This window comes from Syngnathus leptorhynchus, chromosome 11, assembly GCF_054491065.1.
Source record: "Syngnathus leptorhynchus isolate UIUO chromosome 11, UIUO_Slep, whole genome shotgun sequence".
Classification (NCBI taxonomy): domain Eukaryota; kingdom Metazoa; phylum Chordata; class Actinopteri; order Syngnathiformes; family Syngnathidae; genus Syngnathus; species Syngnathus leptorhynchus.
In genome coordinates this window covers 9,106,974-9,133,935 of record NC_141205.1, presented here as the reverse complement: position 1 = coordinate 9,133,935, position 26,962 = coordinate 9,106,974, and the positions used below count along the sequence as shown (strand labels likewise).

At 40.5% G+C, this 26,962-nt stretch overlaps 2 protein-coding genes across 5 annotated transcripts; both read right to left on the bottom strand.

Moving 5' to 3' along the window:
- Positions 1-1,148: 1,148 nt before the first annotated feature.
- inka1b (inka box actin regulator 1b) lies at positions 1,149-3,250 on the bottom strand. The gene is made up of 3 exons (XM_085924370.1): positions 3,163-3,250; positions 3,010-3,055; positions 1,149-2,202 (listed from the first exon to the last, which is right to left on the bottom strand). Exons 2-3 carry the CDS (start codon positions 3,010-3,012, stop codon positions 1,270-1,272), a joined length of 936 nt encoding a protein of 311 aa, XP_085780496.1. The 5' UTR covers positions 3,013-3,055; positions 3,163-3,250; the 3' UTR covers positions 1,149-1,269.
- Positions 3,251-5,108: 1,858 nt separating this feature from the next.
- LOC147049394 (guanine nucleotide-binding protein G(i) subunit alpha-2) lies at positions 5,109-26,687 on the bottom strand. Of its 4 annotated transcripts, XM_085923262.1 has the most exons (9): positions 26,335-26,687; positions 26,024-26,190; positions 14,557-14,599; positions 13,265-13,406; positions 10,155-10,315; positions 7,132-7,260; positions 5,943-6,072; positions 5,405-5,558; positions 5,109-5,299 (listed from the first exon to the last, which is right to left on the bottom strand). In XM_085923262.1, exons 1-9 carry the CDS (start codon positions 26,343-26,345, stop codon positions 5,109-5,111), a joined length of 1,128 nt encoding a protein of 375 aa, XP_085779388.1. In that variant the 5' UTR covers positions 26,346-26,687. The 4 variants fall into 4 exon arrangements, with proteins under 4 accessions (XP_085779388.1, XP_085779386.1, XP_085779387.1 ...); XM_085923260.1 differs by having other exon boundaries at positions 5,919-6,072; positions 26,024-26,687; XM_085923261.1 differs by having other exon boundaries at positions 26,024-26,687.
- Positions 26,688-26,962: the final 275 nt, after the last annotated feature.

The following is a 26,962-nucleotide window of genomic DNA, read 5'->3' as shown; positions in this document are numbered from 1 at the left end:
ATCTACATGGCGGCCCTTCATTCTCTCTTGCCCGAGGCATTTGGTGGTGTTTGCATTCCGATTGGAAGAGAATTATTGGTTTATGAGGAGGGAAAACATATTCGGAATGTCTTGATCGAGAAGCTGATGATGAGGATGGCGAGTTTTTCTAAGCAAGAACTGCAAGCACAAACAATTTTGTTTGGCTCAAATCTAATCGCAGGATGAGGTGTTTCCTCCTCCAACCCCGTTGACCCCCCCCAACACACACACACAAGTTTAACAAGCATCAGTGGGCCGTGATGATTGCGAATGCTGCTCAGGTTTCCCAGCGGTTGTTAAAGACTTGCTCAAAATGGAGATTAGTGGGAACCTTTGCAGGTCACGGAAGCCTCGGGCGGTTTGAAAGGAATCGATTACATTGTCATCACCAAATGTGGACACTGTGGGGTGCTTTGATTTAAAAAAAAAAAAAAAATCAGAGTTGTATTTTCAAAGGGAAGTCACTGTGTATTGTGCTTACGTTTAGTGCACAGCAGCATGTGACGGTTGTGTGCCGTCAACGTCTTTGGGGAGGTCCTGTTGTGCTTGGTGGGTTGAGCATGTGCACAGCAGGCCCACGCGACAAATGCCCCCCTGCACGAGCCAGTCACATCCTGTGCATGGCTCGCCCCTCACTTCCTGGCTTTGGGGGGCAGGGAAAAGCACAAACTGTATATATACACACACATAGCATGGAACACATTTCAGTGTTGCTAAAAATATATATATATTTTTATTCATTTCTGTTTGCTGGCCATTTTCCACCTGAATTGTCACTAAGTTACACAATCTATAGTGGATTTTTTTTTCCTTTTTAAATATTATATAATATTCCTGCAACCAATGGAGTGTGTTCTTTCCCTTACACTTACTCAAGCAGCAATTTTGTAGTCATTATTCAGTTTGTCTCTTTCTTCAGGCCATTTGTGTATACTGTAAACGCAAACATTCAAATTCATTCAATGGATTAAACACATTACTCATAATTATACCAAAAGTTCTCGTTGTAGTTCTAGTCACCACCTTCATCATAGTCAGCATTCAACTAAAGGTTTTTCATACGATACATTTGCCAATGATTTGGAAACTGAACTAGTTTTTTATATGGAAAGTATTTTATTGTTTGCCGAGGGTAAAAAAAAAATGTCATAGGAATAGAAAACAGTTTACAGCTTTTTACAAACTGAGTGCAATTATATATCAGGGTTTATTAGGGTTGAACTCTGGCGGGAAATCCATTTTATACTGTCAGATGTACCCAATGATGTCGTTGCATATTATGGGCTGTCGGCTGCCCGTCTTCATGAGTGCACTGAAGTGGTGGAAGTCTGAGTCGAGTGCATGTAAGCCCGTGTGGGACCGGTGGAAGAAAGGTTTGAGCGACTGGAGTCCCACAGGGCAGGACAACCTTTTGGGTGCCTCGGCAGTCTTGGTCACTTGAGCGGACTCTGTTGGTTTCTGTCTCATCTCCACACCTTTGGAGATCCCAGCCAGTCGTCGCTTCATGTTGACTAGAATGTCCTTGGCCAGGCGCCGCCCAGCACTTGGCTTGAGTTCTGCTGGTTCTGGACATTCTGGGAGGTCCATCCAGTTTTTAATTAAGTCCGCAAAGCTGTTGTCCCCCAGAACCAGAGGCTGTCTGTTCCTACTTCTACTCAGCAAAGCTGTAGTCCAGTCCTCTGGGTCACTGGACTCAAAGGAGGTCCAGCGCTCTAAGCAAGCGTCCGAGGTTGATTTGGGTCGGATCCGACCCGAATGTCCCGTGTTTGTCCGGAGGCAAGCAGAAGCGGAAACACGCACGTTTCTTGTCCTTCTCAGAACAACACCTTCATCGTGCCAGGAAGCCTCTGAGTAACCGGAGTCCAAGTCCAAGCTGTTTTCGCTGTTGGGTGAGCCTTGAGCCAAGCGCCCGTTGGTTTCTTCTTCTTCTTCTTCTTCCTCCAGTGGGTTGGCCAAACAGCAGGCGGAGTCGTAAGTGCTGGCCTCGCTGATTTTCGACACGCGCTGGTTGGAAAGGCGCTCCTGCTGGGCCCTCTGTTTGCACAAGCGGGTCACGGCGAAGGAGCGCTCACACGGCTCGCTGAGCGGCCTCGGCCGGCCCGCCTGCTTCGGGTCCTGCAGGGAACGCATCATGTGCTGCACGCGGCTCTGGAAGCAGTCGCTGGAATCTCCCACACACAGCTGGAGAAGCAAACAAAGACAAACACAATCAGATGAAGAAACTGGCAAGAAGAACGAGGCCGTCTTCCAAGCACATCGCGAGACCTGAACGCTTCCTTGTGTTGTTTCTGGGCCGGTGGGATTTTTAGCAGCTGAGATCACCGGTCTTTGCGAGAGTGCAAAAACATTCCTGACAAATCTCTGAGCGGCCATCGACACGTCAAGCGGTGTGATCCACCAAATAAGTCAGAGAGCAGGATGCACATTTCAGATGGGGAGAACTCTCCCTGCTTCCTCTGACAGGAGAGGAAATTTGGAAGGGAGAGACGTGCAGCTGAGTAGGACGTATCCTCTCTCACAGGATGTTGACTACTATGCATTAGTATGTGAATGCAACTTTGTGGAATTACATTATGAATCACGATGAAGGCAGTCAAACTGAAATCCATTGAAATGTGGACACATTGTGCCTGATACTAGGAATAGAATCATCAGATTTGATTGACATTGTCAGCACCAGCAGTGTTTAGCCTTTGGAGACTCCATATGACATGATGTTATCACAGCTGTGAGCTTTCAATTCTGAGCCATTTGGGACCCCTCGCCTCCTCCTCATCATCCTACATCTCCTCCTCCTGCCCTGACTTATTCTCAGTGGGGCAGCATTGCCAATGTGCCACCATGTTAGTTTTCCCTTGGGCTGGAGAGAGGTTAAATACACAGCGCACACAAATGAAGGGGGGGTCAAGCTATGACTTGCTCAGATGTTACAGTCAAGTCAAGACACTGAACAGACACACACACAAATTAGAGGGGGAAATTACTTACCATCGTTTGTAAGTGTCTGCAGTGAAGTTACAACTTCTTATGTGTTCTGCAAAGCAAAATAAAAGAGCAATGATCAACACAATTTATGACATTAGATTCGAGCTTTCATTTTTTGGAATACAAATAAATCATTTTTTTATGAATAGTACTAACCTTGGCATTTGTTTCCCAGCAAAGCCAACTCCTCGTGTATATTTTACTTATGATGACTGTTGCTGCTGAGTCCTCACTCTTGTGTTCTTCATGGGCTGACAGCACATTTTGTAGAGGCCCAAGTGTTTCTCCACAACCAATGAGTGTGAGGCAGACAAACTCTCGACCAATACCGAGGCATCTCATACAAAAGCCCAGCCTCCAGCATAATGAGTTTGTAGCAGGCACAATTGAGGAAGATGAACTGAAAAATGTGATGTGAAATATGTTTTAGTCACTGTGATTTCCAATGTCATATTAAATATATTAAATATCATCCTGGCTGTCTCCATCTACATGTTACACTTTTGTATGTATTTATTTTCATTATATATTATTATTATTTTATATGATGAGCTGATTTGATTAAATTGATGATAAAGAATGCCATTTTCAAAATGAAATAAATAAAATAATAATACAATATATATATATAATATATTTGAAGTTTTATTCATTTGTTTTCCCCATCAATTAACGGTCTGCTCACAGCACGGCGTTGCAGTGCACACCTAGTGGAAGGCGCTACCTGCTGGCTGCATAAAGAAATCATCACTTTTCCTCAGAAGTGCTGTCTTTTTTTAAGCATGCTTGAATACAAACACGAATTACCTCTTTTCTTGCAACGTTTCAATAAAAAACAATGTTCTGCTTTTTAGAATTGCATACAAACCATTGGATAGTACACCTTCTCATTTTGTTTGCAAGTGAGGAATTTTAACACCATGGGTACCAGACTGGAAGCTAATGCAAATCGACTCATTCATGTCAAGAAAAGAGATAAGCATCATTCAACAAGTCTAAAATTTGCACACAGTCCCAACTCAACTGTTTTCAAACTGTGTTAAAGTCATGGAAATCTTATATACTGTATAGTGACTGTATTCTCACATTTGCTTAGCATTGTACAAAATGTGACACGTTTGAACAAAAAGACACAAATAAACTCTCACATGACCAAACTTTTATGATTTACATTTACCGAGTGACTTGATTTGTACTTTAATATCAACAAACAAGTACCTATCATCCTTCAGACTCTGTGCTTGGACGCATGGATTCGTAAGCTATGGATACAGAGTAGAAATAGCCCTAATTGACACTGTGAAGAACAAATATGAAGTGTAAACAGATATCAAGGCACAAACAAAGTCAAAACTAGAGAGTCGGAATGTAACAAAGACTACACGACAATCTACAGTAGGTTAGCAACAGACATCTTTTAAAACCTCACAGGTTGTTTTTAAACAAGTGCTACGTAATTGGTGACAAATAGTGAGTGGGTACAGGCTAATTAATGGAATGTCATGCAGGGGAATACGATGATCATCATGGCGTACAAAAATGATTTTTTTGTTTCAACAGTATTTTGTTCACATGAGTTGAAGCAATATAAAATATTGTTTTATGTAGTCTTATTAAATTTCAAGGGCAAAATGAACATCTTTAAAAAGTCAAAGCAAAAATGGTAACTGAAATCACAAGATTTTCTTGATGGATGATAAATATTCTTTGTGCATTTTACATGCATTCCAACAATTTGATCAAAGCCAACTCATTTTCCCCACACGTGGCTGCAAAATTATTCTCACCCGATGAGGGTGTGAAAAGATTCATTAAGGGGAGTATCGAGAGAAAGAGCCGTGACGACTTTGTATGCAGGGCCAACGTGAAACAAAGAGGATGATGGTAGCCAATCAACGATTGCTGAAGTTTTTCAAGCTTTCCCCTCTTGTTATAAGGACGTCTGTCACAATTTCCATTATGAAAAGCAGTCATTGCCACATGGTTGCTGCAGTCTCACATGCAGTATGTCGCCAAACACAGCACCTGTAGGTGAACTGAAAAGGAATCAGTTTTATGCACTTTATCCCGATTTTCTCAAGCGTCCGTGAGCTGTCTCACCTTTAGAAGAGCCCGCAGTCCTTCAGGTTGTTCTTGATGATGACGTCAGTGACGGCGTCAAAGACAAACTGCACGTTCTTGGTGTCGGTGGCACACGTGAAATGGGTGTAGATCTCCTTGGTGTCCTTCTTCTTGTTGAGGTCCTCAAACTTGGTTTGGATGTAACTGGCTGCTTCGTCAAACTTGTTGGCTCCTGTGATGAAAAACTGTTGTTTTAGTTTGGTTGCTATATTTATTTTATTTAAAGTAATGGATGATCATCGCCTTGTTATTCAATAGTTTTACATTCAGCTTGTACCTGTGTACTCTGGGAAGCAGATGGCGAGGGGGCTACGGGTGATCTTCTCCTCAAAGAGGTCCTTCTTATTGAGGAAGAGGATGATGGAGGTCTCGGTGAACCACTTGTTGTTGCAGATGGAGTCGAAAAGCTTCATGCTTTCGTGCATGCGATTCTAAAGGAGAAGGCAGCCGATAAGCACCAAGTGGCAGTGAAAATAATAAATCAAATGAAATAGATGGAAATAAATAGATCAATTAAAATCAAGCCTTCAAATATTGTCATTCCTTTACTGTAGTATGCCACTAGAGAGAGCTGTTTTTCAATATTTCAAATGCAAACGCAAACGTCACATTAGTGCTCATTGAATCATTAAACCTGTTCAAATAATTGAGGTCAAATGGTTCAAGCCACTTTGGATTTGAACATTCAATTAGTTGAACAGCAAAATGGATTGTGCAATCATAAGAAGACACGTTAAAAGCCTTGTAATGTGCTTCATCATGGGGGTAGATACTGTAGATGAACAAGCCACAGCAGGGCGGAGCCCCATCCTCACCATCTCCTCATCCTCAGCCAGCACCAGGTCGTACGCGCTGAGCGCAACGCAGAAGATAATAGCCGTGACGCCTTCGAAACAGTGGATCCACTTCTTCCTCTCGGAGCGCTGGCCTCCCACGTCAAACATCCTGCGAGGAGAAGATGGCGCAGAGGAGACACACGGGAGAGTTAATGTGTGTACGAGGTGCAAGCAAACTGAGCCCGGTGCTACTAAAAGACACAAGAAGAGAAACTTCAGGTGAAATTCAATCCCTGAATGTACATTAACATTTGATGAGCGTGCTTTTGGAAGACAAGGAGGTGGAAAAGCATCTGACCAAGCATCAATAAAAGACACTATACAAACGCTTTAGAAAAAGAGTGATACTTTTCTCTTTTGTACCTATGGCAAACTATAAAAAATGAAAAAAAACTTTTATTGATTCTCTCCATGCATTATTTAGGTCAAATACTGAAGCAAGGGCACAAGGTAAACATCTAAGAGCTGATCAATGAACTGGTCACGTCAAAGCCTCCAGGCTGGTTCTCATTCTGGCCACGAGAAGGTGTTCCACGAAATCATGAACCCATAGCAATAGCAATAAATAAACATACAAAGAAACAATAATAATTTTCAATATTTGAAAAAAAAAATGAAGATAGTTTTGATTATTTACGAGTAGACGTAGAAAAAATGCAGCAATTTTTTTTTGCATAAACTTTGAGACTCTAACCCTTTTAACGTTCCTTTTAAAAAGAGCAACTGGGCTCCTATGTGGAAACATATTGTTCTCATCTATATGCGCTTAGCACGGACAGGTCCATTTATCAAATATTTGAACGCATAAACCTCCGCTGTCCATACATCCTGTGTAAGCATCAGTCCATTAGTATCCCACACAAGTGCTCAGGCTGCGTCTATCCATGTTTTATCTGTTGCATAGAAATGGAGCGTGGGGGGTTGTGGAATTAATTTATTCACTCTCTCTGTAATCATAATAATTAAGCTTTCAATTGCTGTTTTAATTTGCCCATTTCAAGGTTGCATTATTGTCCAAATGAGCACGTTCTGCTCAATGAGACTAACGGCCTTCGCAATGGCTTTGTTTAAGAGCCGGTGAGCACCGATGTGATGCGTTTTCAGCGCGAGTGGGCGGGAGAGGCGCTCTGTTTTTACTGCAGGACGATCAGCAACGGTGCAACCTTACTTGAAGTGCAGCTCTTTGAACGTGAAGTGAGTCTCCACGATGCCAGTGGTCTTGACACGAGTTCGCAGCACATCCTGCTGGGTGGGGATGTAATCTGCTTTGGCTATCCTCTCCAGATCATTAAGGTAACTACAAAGAGAGTGAAAAGGGAGATTAGAGAAATTCTGCACAATCAAAATGATGCACTTGTTTGACAAATAGCATTTAAAACGCTGGACATGTACATCAAAAGGTCCCGTGTCAAACTAAACTCGTTTTAGTTGCGGGCCGCATCATAGTCAGTTTCCTTTGGAGGGCCATTAACATGAATGTACATGAATGTACATGAATTTTAGTCATGAATGAATTTGATTTGAATGAATTGTTTGAATGAATGGTTTGACCTCCAATTTGTCCGCGGACCACATAAAATGATGTGGCGGGCCCCATCTGGCCCCCGGGGCCTTGAGTTTGACACCCGTGCCTTAGGTGATGGTGGATGTCAGCACCCAAACAAAGCTTCTCATGGCGACATGCTCCCTGATCAACCAAGAAGGAAATGATCAGTCAGCACAACATAAAACACTCCCAAATGCTGCAATTTCACACTAACAGAAAAAAGGACAGTGTTGTTCTTGATAGTCAGCAGCTCTTAATAAAGAAAATTCACTCTCAGTGCAATAAATGATTAGTCCCGTTGGCAGTGTGTGTGTCTGTGTGTGTGTGTGTCTCACAGATGGTGGAAGTTGAATTGAAGGATGTAAAATTGACTTGTCCGAAAGGATAATGCAGCAAGACCTTATGCATCATTGATTTGGGACTGAGCTATATGCAATTGGTAGTGCTGACCCCGCTTGGTTACTCTCTTTATACATTCGAAATCTTCTGGCAATGCCTTTGTGTTGCAGACCTTGTCCCCATTTGTATTTGATGCTTGTTCACACAGCAGTATAGAAAATGGATGCTGCAGTGATGGTCACATGACTTGATGTGTCTCAATGCAGTAGACGTGTCATACGGACACCATGTCTTCCTTCAAATAGGGCAATTTGTTTTCTATTGTGTTCCACAGTCTAATCCTCAAAGGATCTTTTTCAAACATCTTGTACATCATTTGGAATGATACGCGACCCATTATAACAACATCAAACATCAGATCACCCGGTACGCCTGAGATAATCCTCATCTATTTTTCATCAAACCTTTAAGCAGAACTCTCCTATGGTAGAGCAAGCACCCCATTGATTTTAAATACAAAGATTACAGCGAGGGCTAAGCAGGGCAGAAATGATTCATCAAAAAAGTCAAACAATTTTATTAGTCGTGTTCATTTTTAACGCTGACGAATGATACGACAGATACATTTACTTCTCTGCATAGAAATAAACTGGCCCGATGGCAGCAAGCCATAAACAGAATGTCCAAAGTTGAGTTAATCGATTAAAAAATATATTCATATGTGACAAGAAGGTGCAAGTTCAATGTCAATGCGCAGCCTAGAATAAATGAAAGATGTCAAGTTAAGATAAATGATTCTCCTGAAGAGTCATTAAAGGGTCATCCCATCTTGTAGCAAACATTTTCTAGCAGGATGTCAGTCAGTGCATCTGTGTTGACAGCCCACCTCACTTACACCAGCATTACATCATTAGCAGCATCCTCAAGGCCAGCTGGGAGCGTGTCTAGCCCGCTCTGTCTTTGTTTCACTCACAAAGTTGTAATATTATTATGGGATGTAGCTTTCTATATATTTCTTTATATGTACCTCTATACATGCAGGATACAGACAAAGGATAAAGAGAGTTAGCAGGAAAATAGACCCATGTGGAAGAAAAAAACAAACTATGACACGGTGAGGATCATTAAATTTCTGCAATAGAATTGCTTAAATATAGCATATTAAATGTAATATACAAGATTTAAAAGAAAAAAAGCCATTTAGTAGCAGCCACATAGGAAATTAACATTTTGATTGATTTGTGTCTAATTTGAATAGTTTTTTTTTTAAATTGAGGAGTACTTTATTTTCCGGACTATAAGGCGCACCTAAAAACCCCAAATTGTCTCAAAAGCTGACAGTGCGCCTTATAGTCCGGTGCGCCTTATATATGGACCAAATTCCTAAATTTAAACTGGCCCGAAGCATTGTGTCATGAAATCAATCATAAGTGGCCCGCTGAAGACTATGAATCATGAATCAAAAAAACTATGGATCATTCTGTTGTGATTATAAAGTAATTTGTTGCATCTGATGTTGAAATAAAAAAGATAAAATGGAGAATGATTTGATTGGGTTAAAAATCTGACATGATGCATTAATGGTGCGCCTTAAAGTCTGATGCGCCTTATATAAGGACAAAGTTTTAAAATGGGCCATTCATTGAAGGTGCGTCTTATAGTCCGGTGCGCCTTATAGTCCCGAAAATACGGTAGTATTAGTGAAACCAGTGAGACTTTTCTTGAGGTCGTCTGAACAAATAAATCGTCTCATCCGAGCAGATGTAGCAAAACGTGCACTTTCAATAATGAAGCAAAGTATTTAGGGATTTATCATCTCGAGGCCTGTTGTCATAGTTGACTCCATTTTTTTTCTTCCCCAGCCATCCGGCAAGATGATTGCACTCATCTGCTTGCAATATTAAAGAATCAAACCGCAGGGAAAGCTAAATAATCAGGTAACAGATGATACAAGATAGTCGATGATAGATGATACCAGTCTCTATGGCTCTCCGAGGAGGTCATAGTAGGTATTCCAGTGCAGACAGTGTATCTGAAAGAGGCGCCATTGGATATATCGCAAAATATCAACGGCAAAACATCCAATCAATAAGCACAATGGGGTAAATTAACGTCAATAATAGCCTTCCTCTAAGAAACGAACAAAAAGAGCACATTTAAAAAGACATCTTCTCAAAAAGTTGCATTTACATTTATAGTGGTGGAATTGTTGTGCAATGAAGCAGATTGCATATGAACTGACGTACACGTGGTATTATTTCCCCCGACTGGAAACGTGCCTGCGAAGCATACAGATTACGACTCACTATGCCGCCGAGTCGTTGAGCTGGTATTCCCGCGAGCGGGCGAAGCAACTCTGTATGCCGCCGTCGGCCCACAGTCGCAGGATCACGTTGGCCAGGTCGTCGGGCAGGACGCCCTGCTCCTCGGCGGCGCTGGACAGAGCGAAGAGCTGCTGGGCATCGTCCTGCAGGGGCGGCACACAAACACACCTGGATGAATGGATGAATGAATGAATGAAGGAATGAATGAATGAATTTTAGACCAATTATAGGGTGTTCTGATTGAGCCTGTTAAATTGCTACAATATGATTCCCTTGTATGGGATAGCAGAGTCCTCAGCCTCAAGTTGCCATGGAAACAGTACATGGAGCATGAGTTAATTGATTTATTAGGCTTTACTGGGATTGTGGAGAAAAAATAATCTGGGTATTTTTCTACCGACCAGCTGGTGTTGCAAGCGATGTAAAAGGATATTTCAGATGACAGGAAACATGACTAAATAAATGACCTCCAACTGTGCTACTTGCTGTTTGCACACAAACAATCATATTCATTCACGTGCGAGATGGATTTTCGAAAGGGATAATGGAATTCAGGCAAATACAGATGCGCGCCCTCATATTTAATTGACTGCCTTGCTATTCCACTTTAGACAGCCAGAGTGAATATATGAAGTCATATTATCCTTTTTATGTTTATTTGGGAGGAAAATCCATCCATTTTCTTACATTCACACAATTTACATTACAGTATTCAGTTAACCTAAATAAAACATGCAAAGACTCAAGCGGAGATTCAAACCCAGTAAGTGAGGCAGACCTGACCATTAGTCCACCATGCTGCCCATAAAGCAAAAATGATGCAGGAAATACAGACTGCCCAAACTGATTGAAAATAAAATTGTCTTGGCAATTAGGGGGTTAAACAATATTTCATTTTTCAGGTTGGATTTTCAGTTGGCTGCTTATGCAGCAATATAATGCCACCATAGAAACTAATGATAAACTACTGCCAGTAGCTTTGAGCTGAGCACAGCAAAGGCAATAAATTTGTGTGTGCAGGATTGCTGCACGCCTTTAAATGCTGCTTTACTACCGTGATGACATTTCTCCATCATTTCTATCTCCTCTTGACATAATACGTATGAACAATATTCACAAAAGCTGGCAAGATGTATTTAAGCAACCATGCCCTAGTGTCAGGGACGTGCAGTCAGAGGAGGCAGAAAGGCCTCACCTGCATCACAAAGAATATTTTATGAATCTATTAAAATCCTTTTCAATTTTAGTATGCCGCTCTGATTTTATTTTTGAATCCACTAGATTTCATAGTCAAAATTGCTGTTCAAATTCATGGGCAAGACAGGAGCAGGCTCACTTCACCTCAAATTGCACAATCCCTCACTAACTGGATTGAAGAGGCTTGTAATTGGCTTCTTCTTTGTTGTACTGTTTTTAGACTGTTATTATTCACTTTAATTTTACCACAGTCAAGTTAATGTACTGTGAGAAATATTTGTTTTGTAGATTAAAAAAAAAAACTCAATGTGAGGCAGACAGTTTTCTGCCTCACTGAAGTGGGCGTGGCATAGTACTTCACATTCTACGCCGAAATGAAGCTAGCTGGCAACTGCAATATTAAATACTGAAAGCTAATTGTGGAAGATATTCTGTTTAACTGGATAAGCAAACAAATGTTCACAAGGGGTTCCTTGTACACGGTAGTAATTATTCATGCATAACTATATGCCCACATACATTTTAGAATTGTACAGCCGGTCAATTTTCCTTTAATGGCCACAGTGCGCATACGAGCCCTTCGGGACTTTCAAAGGCCACCGCGCAGCGTGCGAAACACTCTATCAAAGTTGATAGCCGTGTATTTTTGCACATTTGCACGTCTTCATTTCACTCGTAATTAGTTTGACTTGTGAGTATTCTGCCAGTATATGGTAATTATGGGTACAGCTAATTAAACTGTCCCTTTGAAGCTTAAGTCCAAAGTCTCACAAACACAAAATCATTAAGATAGTACAAATTGACGCTGTGAAAAGCTTCTGTAATGTTCAAAGCGGGAGCGGTGCTTTCAAGAGTCTCAAAGGAAGTCCGAGAGTAGAAGGAGAATATTGCTTTTTTTTTTTTTTTGTGTGAACACACTGGCCACAACAGATCCGTAAAATTACACTGCTTCACACAAAGTTGTTTCTCGTCACTGACATTTAGTTGAATATTGTTATGAAAATAAATAAAGGTTGATTCATTGCAGTTGGAAACCACTACAAGGACATGGAATGCAAAATGCTTGTTAGTCACATTGCACCTAAAAGAAACTGGCCTAAGTGAAATGATAAATGACGGTCTTTAAAAGATTGAATATTCTAGGCCACCTGAAGCGTTAGAAATTCATTAGAATGAATCATTATGGATGCTGAGAATGCACCTGGGGAATTAAATGCAATATGCTCCGCGAAATAAATCGCCAGCCGGTAGTTTTGAACAACCTTCAATGCCTCACACAGTCGGAAATTTTGAAAACTCCAGCAACATCTGCAGTTCAGTGCAACACATTATTGCAAACGTAACGGCTCTGCAGCTGCGTTACGTGCATTAGCGTTGACCGTTAATAAACTCTGACTGTCTGCCAGGCCATGAAGGTGTCTGAATGTGACTGAACGAGGGAGCTTGGGAGTGGAGTGACTTCACCCGGGGATGGCTGGGAGCATATGTCTGGGTAGATGACAGGAGCGTGAGCGTGTATTTGTAATTGTCGGAGGCTGAAGGCTGACAGGTTTCACTGCCTGCGATTTGACGGTTAAAGAAACATCAATGATCAATTAATCACTGCGGACTTATCATCATGAAATAATTTTCAAGACATCGTCTCCACACAACATACGATCATTGAGTGTAGGAAACTTGTTGCAGATATTCTCGACATGAATTCTTTGGTGCTGCTGTTTTGGTTAGCAGCAAAGATTATTATTGTCTGCGTATGAATTAATTATCTGATGGGAAACACTTGCAACAAAATAAGGCGTTAGAGGTGGAATACATTTGAGGAAAATCCGTGAAGCAGAATATCATGCAGAGAAATCTTCCAGCGTGAAAAAAAATGTTTGTGGGTGATATCTTACCACTCTGCCAGGATTGCTGTAGTCTATCTTGAGGCTGACCATGGCTTTAACAATGGCCATGATGGACTGGATGGTGTTACTGTAAACCACAGCTCGGTATTGCTTACATTCGTCTTCCGAGTAGCCGTCTTCGTGAATAATTCTATGCAGATGTGAAGAGGACACAATCATTTGAAAATGAATAAACATGCCATGTATTGATTGCTAGAGCGTATGGATTTTGTTTGGTGCCAGAGAAACAAACAAATAAAAACAGATAAACCCGTTGATTATTTAAACAATATATAATGAGTAAAACAAAGATATGGATTACAGTACATATGTATATGAGTGTGTGTACACATCTGTTCATGTCGATTTCATTCAACACATCAGTGTGTTGCATTGCGTAACACCCTGCATCTCGAGTCCGATTTTAGCGTTGCCATTACCGTTCACCTAAAGGAGAAATTTAACTGTCTTATACTGAGATGGAATCTTTCAGACTAATGAATCAGAGCGCAGAGGGAGAACATGAGGTCGTAATCATATTAACTCTCAAGTGAAAAGTGCTCGCTGCCTGACAACTGCAGTCATTTAGCAGACACATAGCCTAATTTAGGAAAAGGATCGTTTTCCTCGGCAGAGCGTCAAAGATTTGTCTGTGTGTGGTGTTATATAATCAATTCTTGTTTGTTTCTAGGAGACTGACACAGATGTGTGCGCGCATGTGTGTATTTGCGATAAAAATCATGCTTCAAAAAGGTGACAGACTGTTCTTGCTCCCAGCTCATAAAAAATGGATTCGGTGCCAGGCTAGCCTCAAGGAATGTGAATAATTAAGCCATTTCGGATCCTGCGTGTATTCGGATTGCTGTACTCCCACAACGTTGTTCTCCCGTTCTTGTACTTTGAGTCGTAAAAGGCACGTGCAGCCATCAGAGGCCGGACCATTAAAAGGGTAACCGCCAAGACGCAGGGGCGCATTTCTCTTATCAAAACATTACAGGCTTACTGCAAATATTGAGCTAAAACTTAGGAATGGTTAAAGGATCATCGTAGTGAGCACAAAATTCTCTGCGGAACGTTGCGTTCAGTCTTTGTTGACATAAAAAAAGAATTGTATGTGGGGAGGAAAAAAAAAATACTGCAGTCAAGTCATGATTGTTATTAACAAATGACAAAAAAAATCACCTGATTAGCTAACTCATTAAAGTATTGCACAAAACCATATAAAATGCAATTTCAGACCAATTTCCAGCCTCATATATTATGAATACAATCTATATTCTGAAAGTTTTTATCATACTTACTTCATCTGCTTTACAATGGTGCTTTTCCCAGACTCTCCAGCACCTGTTGCAAAAATGAAAGATTCAAGTTAAAAAAAATCATAATTAAATAAATACCAAACAAAACTCAAACGCCTTTGTTAGCAGAACAAAGTTGGATTGGAGTTCAAACTGTCTCCCAGCAAACCGAGCGTTGAACTGTCAGTGACATCACTAGATTCCTCCTCTGGGTTGTCTGCTCTGTTGATGTTCTTTGTGAGAGTGCACATATAAGAGTGTGTTTGCTTCTCACTTGAGGGAAGAGAGACGTTTTTAGGCTCACTGCATCACTGGAGGGAAACTTTATCTTTGCAGGACTGTGGTAAAAATAGACCATTTTGTAAAGTGTGGAGAGGTTGAAGCCAAGGGGGGGGGGGGGGGCACTTCACGATGTACCATAATGTACTAAAGAATGGTAGGGTGGTAGAATTTTGTGAAGTTAAAGTAGAAACTGACTTTTATGTTAATAATGAATTATTTGCCAAACCAAAATAGACCAAAACATTTATATACTACTGTGTAGGGCAGGGGTGTCAAACTCATTTTTTTCGCGGGCTGCGTTGTAGTCATAGCTTCTTTCGGAGGGCCGTTATGACTGTCAAGCCAAATAGATGTATGAGCCCCTCATATACAATAAAAGCTACAAAACAAACTGACAAAAAACTCGTTTTCAAATCAGACGAGTAAAAACCGGTCAAATATATATATATAAAAAAAGATATTATTAAAAGTGAAGACAATTTCCGATTCTAGGGATAACACACAAATTTGATGCACAATTTGTCTTCGCGGGCCACAAAAAAAAAGATGTGGCGGGCCGTATCTGGCCCCCGGGCCTTGAGTTTGACACCTGAGGTGTAGGCCATGATTATTAAATTAAACATACTTGAATGCAAATAAAGTTGTATATAATTAATTGTTGAAATAAATGATACTATAATATTTTTTTTAAAAATTGCATTCTAATTCACGGCAATGACTTCAGTTAAGTAGAGGCGGACATATTAGATCAGGCACACCACCATGCGCTGCCCTCATCACGCCATCTTGACCCAGACGCCAACAAACATCAGGACAGAGTGACAACGAGTCAGCAGGCTGGAGAATCAGCAATAGCTCCTGTCGCACTGTCAACGTTCACCATCATGGTCACGTCATTACCCCCCCCCCCCCCCCCCCCCCCCTCATTCCGTTCTAAGTGACACAACGTGACGTGCCAAGCTGCAACATGGTGCCTGCGGTAGCTTTTTATGTCTGATCATCTGCCTTCCATCTCTGCCTCCAAGACAGCTGTGATGGCCAACTGATTTTCTGAATTTATTGTCTTCTAGGCTTAAAGGACTGCACAGTCTGCATAGCCTCCATGCTGCAGATTTACCGCCGAGACACAATCCAAACAGTTCACTCATCCGGCTTACTCTGTGAATTCTTGCATAATATGGGACCCAAAATCTGGTGTTGAAATGAATGTTAGTCTCTCTGTGGACACACTCACATGAAGGTCACTTTCCTCACTCCGGAATAAAACGCGGCCATTAATATTTCAGGCCCAACGGGAGGTGAGCATGTGAACGTTGGTGAGAAAGATGAGTGCAGCTTTATTCTTCATCCTCCAGCTAGTTTGGAGGAAAAGGGGGCTATTGCTGTGCAGCTACAGGGAGGGGGGACACTTCAGATTTTTATCGTGTGGCACCAAAATTAGAGTAAAAATATAGTCGCTAAAAAGCAAAGCGTGGAGAGTCTCTGTAGCGTAGATAAATACCAAAATCTTATGCTCCAGCTCACTCGCGATCTCAAACAAAGACAAGGATCAAATACAAACATAGTAGCTTCACAAAATATTATATCTGTGTTGTTGCTCATATTAAATTTGCCATTTCCTCCAAATGCGCCACAAACCAACATTTGGGTATCAATTTTGAGCAGGATATTAAAAAGAAATCATCTGAAGTCTAATTACCTTCCAACCTTTCATTGCACAGAGGTCAAATATTTACAAAATGGTGTCAGCAGAGAATATCAAACGACCACATGTGATCAGCGCGTTCAGTTGTGTTATTACAGATAAATCCGCAGAGGGATCTAATGGATGCGTGCAATCTCCGCCGCAGCAAGGATGGATCAGTGGAGTGCAGTTTGCACTTCTGGAAAAAGCTCAATAAATAATAGCAGTGCCAGAATCATTTTGTGGTTTCTTTCGCTTTCTCCATCCAGACATCTTCGGAAGTAACTTGAGCCATGTGCATCAGTCACAACACCACAACAGAAGCACCCAGCATTCTCACTAGCTTTAACTACTTTGCATTTTATTTGATAGCTTCCCTCTAAAGTACTTGGTGGCCATTTTATTGTTTGAGTGAGATATAAACTTTTTTTTTATAGTTTTCCAGTGAGAGCAGAATTTGTTTCCATACAAATGCTCTTGGATGAATGTTACCAGATTGATGTCAATTGGGTTATGTTTGGGTGGGTTTTCTCCAGGTATTGTATTTTCCTCCCACATTTCAAAAATGAGGTTCATTTTTACATTTAATCAATGAATGGAACTGATTCATGGAGGAAGTCAGACAAAACCTCAATTCAGCAAGTGCCAAGGGGTTAACTGTGTTGAACTGAGTCTTTTGCTTTAACTTTTACTTTTTAACTGAGTAAAAAATAAAAAGTGAGACGCATCGAGAATCCTGATCATATTGTGTCGAAATTGTCATTATGGTACTCGGTGTGAGTTTTCAATATCGGTGGTAAAATTTATAGTTAAGAAAGTTAGGACTGATTGAGGTCAGGGGCAGTCAAATTTTCTTAAGAGGTATATCTTAAGCTGCATGCACTTTTATTATATCTTATCACAATCAAATAACAAATCCTGAAAAATATAATTACATTTAAATTTTTAAACTCCTCGCCAGCGTGAGTTTACGACAAGCAAAGCAAACATTTCTCTTGTGAGAGAGGCTGCAAAGACTGTCCGTGCAAGATTCGTTTTAAAGCCATCCTTGCGCTGATTAATAATAAATAAGATTTATAATAGTGGACCATCCCACCGCTATTAAAAAATCCATAGCCAAGCACTGACAGTAGCATCTCTGGCTTAGCCACAATTCTATACACCTTCACATAAAAGACGGCAGACATGCACTGTCTCAGCATCATAAATCGTTTGCACCTTCACATTGGTCAACCATCAGGTTGTAGTTGCTATGTGTGACTTTGACACAATTCATTGAATCCTGGCCCACTGCTGCCTACCAACACGGTGGTGTCACGACAGCTCGCATCCGACGAGCTTTTACAGCCATTTAAAAGGTTAACCTACTGTGGGCGTCGATAAAACAGAACAGAATACAAAACAAGCTATGTGTTTGCTGACCGGAACAAGCCCGATGGATTTTTTTGATGGAGTAAACACATCTTTTGTCTCTTTGGTTTACCTTCTAACAGCAGGGTTGGCTCGCCACCAGTTTTGGTACTTAAAGCCATCTGGTAATGATCAGTGAAAGTAGCCAGGCTTAAAGAGGAAGTCAGGTCAAATTTGATTTCAAAATGAATACTACTTTGATCATTACTATTTTAATACTACAATATATATTTTTTTTCTATAAACATTAACTCGATGAATAAATAATAAAATACTCATTGCCATCTCTTAAATTGGCTTCTTCATACGTATGTAGATTATTCCTATGCAATATTGACACTATCACATAGGATCGATAACTTCTCAGTGCACCTGTATGCAATATTGACACTATCACATAGGATCAATAACTGCTCAGTGAACCTGTCACAATCTCCAGATGATTGACAGGCCGTCTCTCCAGGGTGTAATCTGCCTGTTGCATTAAATCGGCTGAAATTCCCCGACCCCGATGCTGAACAAGATAAGCCAACAAGAAAATGGACTTTGAGATGGATCTTGATAAATAGCAACCATTTACCCCTTCCATATTCCTGCAGTCATACACGTGTACATTCCGGGCAGGGGGGGGGGGGGGGGGGTTATGTTCGTCATCAATGGCAAATCTCCCGCTGACAGAGTTTGGTTTGGATGAGTGAAGGTCCATTATAGCTGTGATAATGTGATCACAATGCACACCAATGATTACATTGGGCTCCCAGTAGGGACTACATGACTCATTCTGTGAAATGAAAGGATTCAGGAAACCTTTTCCTGTCTATATAAATGCAAATGATTTATCTCCATAAAAAAAACACTACTGATATCAGTAGTAGTAGTTGTAGTAGTGTATATAACAATATTGTCTATCTGACTCAACATATTGTCCAGCCTGACAACATATTTTTGTGTTAATACGGTATGTTATTTGATTTTTTTTAACCCAATCCATGAGGATTATCCATTTGCTCTATTAGTTAAGTTAGAACAAAGATCCACATTATGTGTCTGTAATCCGTGCAGGTGGGTGGTAAAAACATGCAACAGATGCAAAGTGGGCAGCAAAAGAGAAATGCAGTACATGGTCGTGCGTATGTACTACTATAGTACGTTATATCGTCTGGAGTGTTAAAGTAGGTCATCAGTTGTGCAGAGAAGAAGATGAGCCCCACCGCTGGGCTCTGCATAGAAGCGGACTGCATTGAATGTGCACAATGTTTAATCTCTTTGTTTTGTTTGCTCACCGGCGCTTCTTGTACATGGGATGGATGTGACTAGACTGCTTAATTTTCAACACACAATTCAAATATGCATCTGGGGTAACATCTAAAAAAAACGTTTTGATGCAGCATTGGGACTGATATTATCGTCGTTCTGTTCAACAGACTTCTTCTATGTTTCCACTTTAATTTTAGAGGCGCCACATGGAGACGGCATGAAATATTGACCCATAAAAGGAACAAACCCGTGGGGAATGCATTTCAAAGTCCTGCATCGTTATCTATAAAATATTAGAGGTGCCATGAAAATGTTCATCCATCCATTTTCTATTGGGTTTGTCGTGATCAAGGCGCCGGTGAGTCAAGAAGTGGGCTACAGCCATGACGCTTTCCCAGCCGAACTTATTTTTACTCCATTTGGCTGTGACAACATATGCATACGTCCATCACAGAACGTTCATCATCTCTTATCTTCTGTCTGTACTCCCTTGGGAAACCGAGACACCAGATAACTGAATTCCCTCGTATTAGAGTCTCCATTTAAGTCAAAGACTTTTACAAATTTACAGATTGATGTTAAAATGTCAATGGTGACAAATTGTTCCTCTAAAAAAGCGAAATGGACGCCGTGACGAAAAAAAATTGCTTCAATTCTGATCAAATGTAGAAATAGATTTCAAGACAAAACCAAACAATACATCCATTTCCTAACAATGATTTCTCACATCTAGCAGCATGGACAATAAATAAAGAATCTTAAAGCCAAAAGTTGGATCAATTTAATTAGATCCTCCTCGGAGCATATATGCACCATTATGCAGCATAGGCAAGGATCTGCTAATTGATAGATTCAGGTGACTATCTTCTAAAAGGCTCCAGTGCACATAATTATATAACAGCAACCTGAGCAGCTGTAACATGACATGCATACAAAAAATGTGAGCATGATAATCAATCACATATCCCCGCGGCTTTGTACTACGAACCGCAGCATATATCAAAGGTAGTAGTGCTTCATTACGCTACATCTACAATATCGTCACGGTCACTTCACACCTTTCTGCACGGTTAGTTCTGGTTTCCTAGAGGGTGTCACCGGCACTGTTCTTGACCGCTTCATCTCACCGACCGATATATTGAGTCACCAACGTCACCACGTGTCCTACTCCCTCATGAACGCCACACGTGCCGTGACGACACCAGACCCTGCTTTTTGTCATCTGGAAAATGTGATGGATCAAAGTGACACATTTGGCACGTGGTACCAGTTGATCCAGTCAAGGTTGACATTACAAGCGGCTAGGGGATTCCCCTGTATTGTAGTAATTACTGTAATTACTAATTATTGTAGTAAAGTATTAACAAAAGATATAGCCATTAAACAGCTCATAATGAACAATTACAATTCAATATCGATGGTTTTCATTGTCTATTTTACATTTTAAATTTGATATAGATGGGGGTTTTTTTACACCTGAATCTTGTCACTTTCTGTTAGCATTGCTTGCCACGCTTCAAAACAACACCATCAGCAATGTGAGTAGGCTCCGTGAGTATTGCATTCATGGAATTTTTGAAATCTTGCATCACTTGAATATAATTTTATTCAGGCAGGCTGGACCATTCGGGGTTTGATTCCGGGTCACACTGGTGTATTGCATGACCATGACCGTTACACATAAATACAACAACCTGAGCAGTTCAAACAGGTGTAAGAGCCTCCAGCGACATATTCCACAGTCAAACCGTTTCCGAACCTCAGATTCTTTCTCGTGACAGGTATAATTAGAAATCCGTGATATGCTCCTTGTATGACTCACGTCAAAGTTTAACAGCTCAATTGTGTTGTGTGTGCGTCATGCGACGTGTCAGAAGTTGCCAAGCGTACCCTATTCATCTCTGAGGGAAATCAATACGCACTTTACCTTGCGGGAGTTCCAATGAATCACGCTAATCAAGTGAACGTGTATCGTTAATCGATGGCATCACTTGACAAGGCTCTTCAGAAAGGCTGAAAAACTGATCCAGCACTAGAAGGAAAAGAAGTTGGACAGGTCTCCCAACTCGTGTCATGTTGCCCAAAGCGCATCTGCTTAGTGCATCCAAGTAATGTAATCAAATTTGCTATAATCTACAATCATTCCCACACTGTCCTGTATCATTTTAATAAGCCACTGCTCACCCCACCCTCCAAAATCCAAACTGCTTGCTTGCAGATATATTTTGCTAGAAATGGCATCTCTGATAAATTACCTTGTTGTGTAATTTCACACCTAGATGCTCAGCCACTCCTGAAACGCCACTATGTCTTTTTAAGCCAATTTTCCATAATATGGCCATTTTTAAGTTGTACCGTATTTTCCGGACTATAAGGCGCACCTAAAAACCTAAAATTTTCTCAAAAGCCGTCAGTGCGCCTTAGATAAAATGGAGAATGATTTGATTTGGATTAAAAATCTGACATGATGCATTAATGATGCGCCTTATAGTCCGGAAAATACGGTAGTTGCACACCAAAATGGAGCAAATATAATAACATATTAATCAAACACCATGATGACACATAAATACTGTACACAAAATTAACATAAGTTGGATATCATTAAGAAAAATCTTTTTTTTTCTCTAGCAGAGGAAAACTGTTCCTAAAATGTATGTGGAGCATACACACACACACGGACACACACACACAAAAATAAGGCCATTACAATGAGACAGACAAAGCATGGCCTTCCATCTGATAACGTCGCCGCTTTAATCTTTCACTTGCTTGAATGCATTAAATAGTGAATTGTGCCTCTGAGGTTGGTTCAAAAATTCGATATGATTCATTTCCCGCAGATCAAACCAAATACACTTTTCTAGGCCACGGCAAGCTCGCTGCCTGTCCAAGCAAGAAGAATTGATGTTTCATTAGTACTGCGATGATACCTCATCGTCAGGGAAACGGACGGAGCTGTTGCGCCACTTCTACTTGTAGACCATATTTAATTGTTACTAAATGAAGGTGTGACCTCATTGGTAGCTCTCTGCGGGATCGATGGAAGAAATACTGAGGTGAATGTTTTTTTTCCCCTCGTTTGTAAAATTTGTAGAAATTCGCAGACACCGGAATGCTCCTATACAGCAGATTGACTGTCAGCCTGGCAAATAAATGCCTTTATTTATCTCTTCACGCTGCAACTCTGTTGACTTCCAAAGGTGGGTTTATTTGAAACTGACAAGACAAATAAATCTTATGGTGAGCGACCGCTATCAAGAAATAATACACTAACTGGACACTATATTAGGTACACCTGCAAATCTATTTTCATCCAATAGATCTGGAGCAGAAAAATAATTGAATCAGTCAGATTCCACCAATAGAAGTTGAATTATTGTTTACAGTGTTATGTTAATAATCTTTCATACAGCTCTTATATTGGATTGTGCACTTGACCAAAGTTTTGAATTCATCCAATTAGCAAAACTATATTTCATGCATTTTATTTTCTGCAGTGATGATAATACAAAGCAGCTCTTGGAAATGTCGGAGTCGTCAAAAAACACCATCGCAATCAGCTTGATCAGCAAGTATTTTGTTTGGCTGCTTCTTGTTATTTCTTGATTATTGTTTGAAAAATGACCAGTGCAAAACCTCGATGAATGGAAGCCATTTTAATGTGTTTCATTTTTTCAAATCAATGATGTATATCTAATTATTTCCTATACTGTCCTGTTCAGTATCACTAGATGAAAATTACTTTTTCATAATAGCAGACAACTCTGATAGCTTTCCATTCACATTGTCCTATTTTAATCCTCCTAATAAGATCGATTTGTAATTATCTGGCACCTTCTTTTTTGCTCTTCATCTCAATCCACCATTGAGCTGAAAAGTGTCTTTTTTTTTTTTTAAGTCGACAGAAACAAACTCCATCAAGCATCTCCTCCATCAGCTGACTTTGGAGTCAAGTGCAATTAGGCAGATAGATTGGAGTCAATCTCGATGAATACGCATCCTCCAAACACTTAGCCACTCATGCCCGCTTCAAGACAAGAAAAGGGAGATGTGAAAGATCGAGCAGGAAAATAAGAGGATATTAAACTGCATCCTGAATAATAAATGCCGCTGATAATGGAAATCTGACTGGAAAATTAAAGACGGGGACTGATCTAATTATCCATAACCTTGTGGAGGAAACCTTTGGAAGCAAAGGTGCTTCACGTGAAGCCCCCAGAACTTCATTCACCACAAAGCCTACAACGTTGTTAGACTACTCTAACTTGAGGCTATGAAGGTATCTTAATGTGATTGGATGAACGAGTGTCTGAATATGTGATAAAGTAGCCAGGGGGGGTAAGTCAGTGCAATTGAGGACGTCGAGAAACGTGATTCAGCAGGCTTATGGAAAAAAAATGGACGAGTTGAAAAACAAATTTTTCCTAATTAAAAATGCCTCAAGTAGATTTAGAGGAATCATGATGTGCAATTTCAATGAGGTGGACTTTTTTTTTTTCTATTGAAGATATTTTTCTTCAGTGCCAACCTGTTTATCTGCTCCAGCATCTGTTCTCTTACCTCAACGACGCAACCGTGACGCGGGATAATGAGTAATACAACACAACACATTAACCAAGACAAATACTAGATTAAAAATCTTGGTAGGGTTCGATCGCTTTGTATTGTATAATGATACCGCAGGAGATTTGACAGCATTTTCTTACTGTGGGCTGGGAGAAAGGGCTTTACTGATTTTATTCAAACATGCAAATGTGAAAGATTGCTTTGGTAAATCTGTTGACACGGTTGGCATTTTAGCCAGAGTGCATCAAATCAAACCCGTGTACTCTCGCTAAAACAACTTTAAATGTAATCTCTTAAGCTTGCCTCGTACAGTAACGACAAAGTATTGATCTATAAAGAATAAGTGGTATTGATGAGAGACGTGACGAACTGTCTAGCTTGTCACTTTGTGGGTAGTTGTTGTGGACAGTCTCCCGCTGAGATTTGAGTCATGTCGGTGGAAACCTATTATTATCATGCCCAAGATGGAATTTAAACACAAGACAAATGTGATTATTTGTAGCTTTTTTTAATATTCATTTGCTGTTTCTGGTTCTCAATCATTTCTAAACTACCTTATTGTGACGACAACTATAGAAAAGAAATAAGATGCCTTCCGCACTCATTAGTCAATGGCCACTATGGAATGACTCGTCATCTCTTTGCCCAGAGCTAATGTGCATCCTCTCACACACCACGTTGACAAATATACCAATTACAGCTTGCACGGGTTGTCCTGAAATCAACCGCAAAATAGACAAACAGTAGAGTTGGCTTCCATTAACTCACGGTAATATTGCGTTGATGGGAACATTTGAACGTCAAACACAGACGCACATTCAACTCGGTCTCCGAGTGGCCAACTTTACACTCTGTAAAGTTGAATCATATGATTTGATTTTACAAGGTCTTTAACGCCCACTACCCATCATTCACGGTGAGGGTTGCTTTTATCGAAGCAAAAAAGGGGAAATGGGTCTCCATGCTGACAAGCAACGTCTGACAACCTTTTTATCAATTTTTTACTTGTGCAGCATTCACTTCGCTGCTGAAATTGCCCACCTCGCATCATGTTTTCATGGTGCTTATTCAAGATTTCACACACAGGTTTGAGGAAAGGCGTGCTGCTGTGGGCCTGGTAGACACACACACCAAGGCACACACACACACACAAATGTATCAACCCGAGCTGGCCTCTCTTATTGACTTGTCAGCTGACTCGCCATCCTGCAGCTCTCCGTCCTGGCTTGCGCTAACAGATTGTCACAGCAAGATGACACACGTCCTGCACACACACACACACACACACACACACACACAGACCGAGGCATCCTCCCGCTTGGCAAAACACATTTACACACTTTTGCACATGACAAGAAAAGATAAACGAGGAGCGAAATGAATACAATCTGCACTCATCTAGAGCACAGAGATAATTATTGTACTCGAAATGTGTACCTTTCACAGAGCCAAAAATAAACAGGTAGGTGTGTTACAGAGCTAGGTCAAGGGTAATGGCGCAGATTGCGCAGATGTGAGCAAAGTATGGCGCAGGGACCACTAATGGTCCCCCGATAAGACCCACGGAGCATTTACCTTAACGAGTCATGGAAATTAATTGTATAATTTAATTTTAAGAAACATTGTTCCCCCCAAAAAATAGTCACTGCAAATGTATTTATTAGATTTTATTGATTTTATTTGTTTAGTCATTCATTTTATTGAATGATTTGATCTGTTTATCAGTTTATCTGTTAATTTATTTACTGCAGATAGTAATGAAAATATATTCGTCAAAAAAGAACTTTACGAAAACATTTAAAAAATATTAATTAAAAATAATAAAATGAACAATTGTGAAAAATAAACATTTATAAAAATCAAATTTCCATTTCACTTATTTATTGAATAATTGGTTATTTATCATCAAAATAATTATAAATTATTCAATAAAGTAATGAGAATGACATGCTTATTCATAAAAAAAAACTATCATTCCATTTTATCTCATGACAGCGCTGTCCATTTGAAATCGCAACTGTAGTTTTAGAGCACCTGCCCATCCCTATGATCGAGCAAAAGGCGAGGTTCAAATTATCAGTCAGTCAGTCTGATTGACAGTGTCAATCAAAACTGAACATCCTTACCTATGCAAGAACGTATTTAGTGACAGATCATTAGATTGCGCAGGTGTACCTAATGTTGTGGCTCCTAAATGGTTTCATTGCTTCCCAAATGATCATCGGGAAACATTGCACCTGATTGCAGGAGCACAAAACCGAGGTTTACCTAAAAGAAGCAGCTTGACCTCTCTGGCTGCTTTCTCCCCATCTTCTCGGAGGTTCTTGTCGATCATTTTGGACCTCTCCGCGGCCGCCTTGTCCTCGGCACTCACCGTGCAGCCCATGGCTCCAAGACAGGGCAACGCCAAACCTTTCGCCCGGCAAAAAGGCTCTCTAAAGAAACAAAAACCAGCAGAAAGCTTACAAATATATTTGGTGCAAAAAAAAGAAAAATCCAATGGAAGAAAAAAAAAAAAGTCAATGTCTCTGGATGAATTGCTGCTGAAATGGTTCCAGATCATGTGTGATGACTGTTACCGGTGATCCATCTCCAAAGAGTCAGAACCGCGCGTGCTGCTCTGTGTCCACCAAGCAGCTGAAATGTTCTCGCCTCAGTCCAGAACGCCGCTGCTCCCATCCCAGATGCGACCTGTCTGCATCTTGCTTCACGCTACGGTAGCCAAGAGAGCTCAAAAGAGAGTGCACAAAAGAAGGCGCTCCTTTTCAGAAAGATGTGATGGGTGTTGGTGATCAAGAGCCATAGTTGATTTTTTTCTATTCGGACAGATCATCCAGGCGGGGTATATATAAATAGTTATAAGCTTATCATGTTCTAATTGATCCATTTTTAAATGTAATTGTTAATGACAGCCCATAGCGATGTCTAAATTATTGTTTGCATATTTTATACTATCTAAAATTAGCCTATGATTAAAGGCTGTAGAACTACTTTTGTATCATGTCATATTTATTTTCTAGCGCTCAAAGTCCCACCATTATGGCCAACATAAAAATACTGTAGCATCGAAGGCCTACAATTGAGACAGTGGTCAAATATCTCAAAAGTATGTAATATCGACCATTGTGCTTCCCAAACACAGATATCGGGTGTCGTCAACATACATAACCAATAATTGATGACAATCAATAGTATTGCTTTAACTCT

Excerpts from the sequence above, each read along its gene's own strand:
- LOC147049394 (XM_085923260.1), bottom strand. The coding sequence starts at position 26,318 with ATGATCTGGAACCATTTCAGCAGCAATTCATCCAGAGACATTGACTTT. Across the intron at positions 14,600-26,023 it reads GGTCAAGCTGCTTCTTTTAG|GTGCTGGAGAGTCTGGGAAA; the intron begins GTAAACCTCGGT and ends TTTTTGCAACAG. Across the intron at positions 6,073-7,131 it reads TTCAAAGAGCTGCACTTCAA|GATGTTTGACGTGGGAGGCC; the intron begins GTAAGGTTGCAC and ends TTCTCCTCGCAG.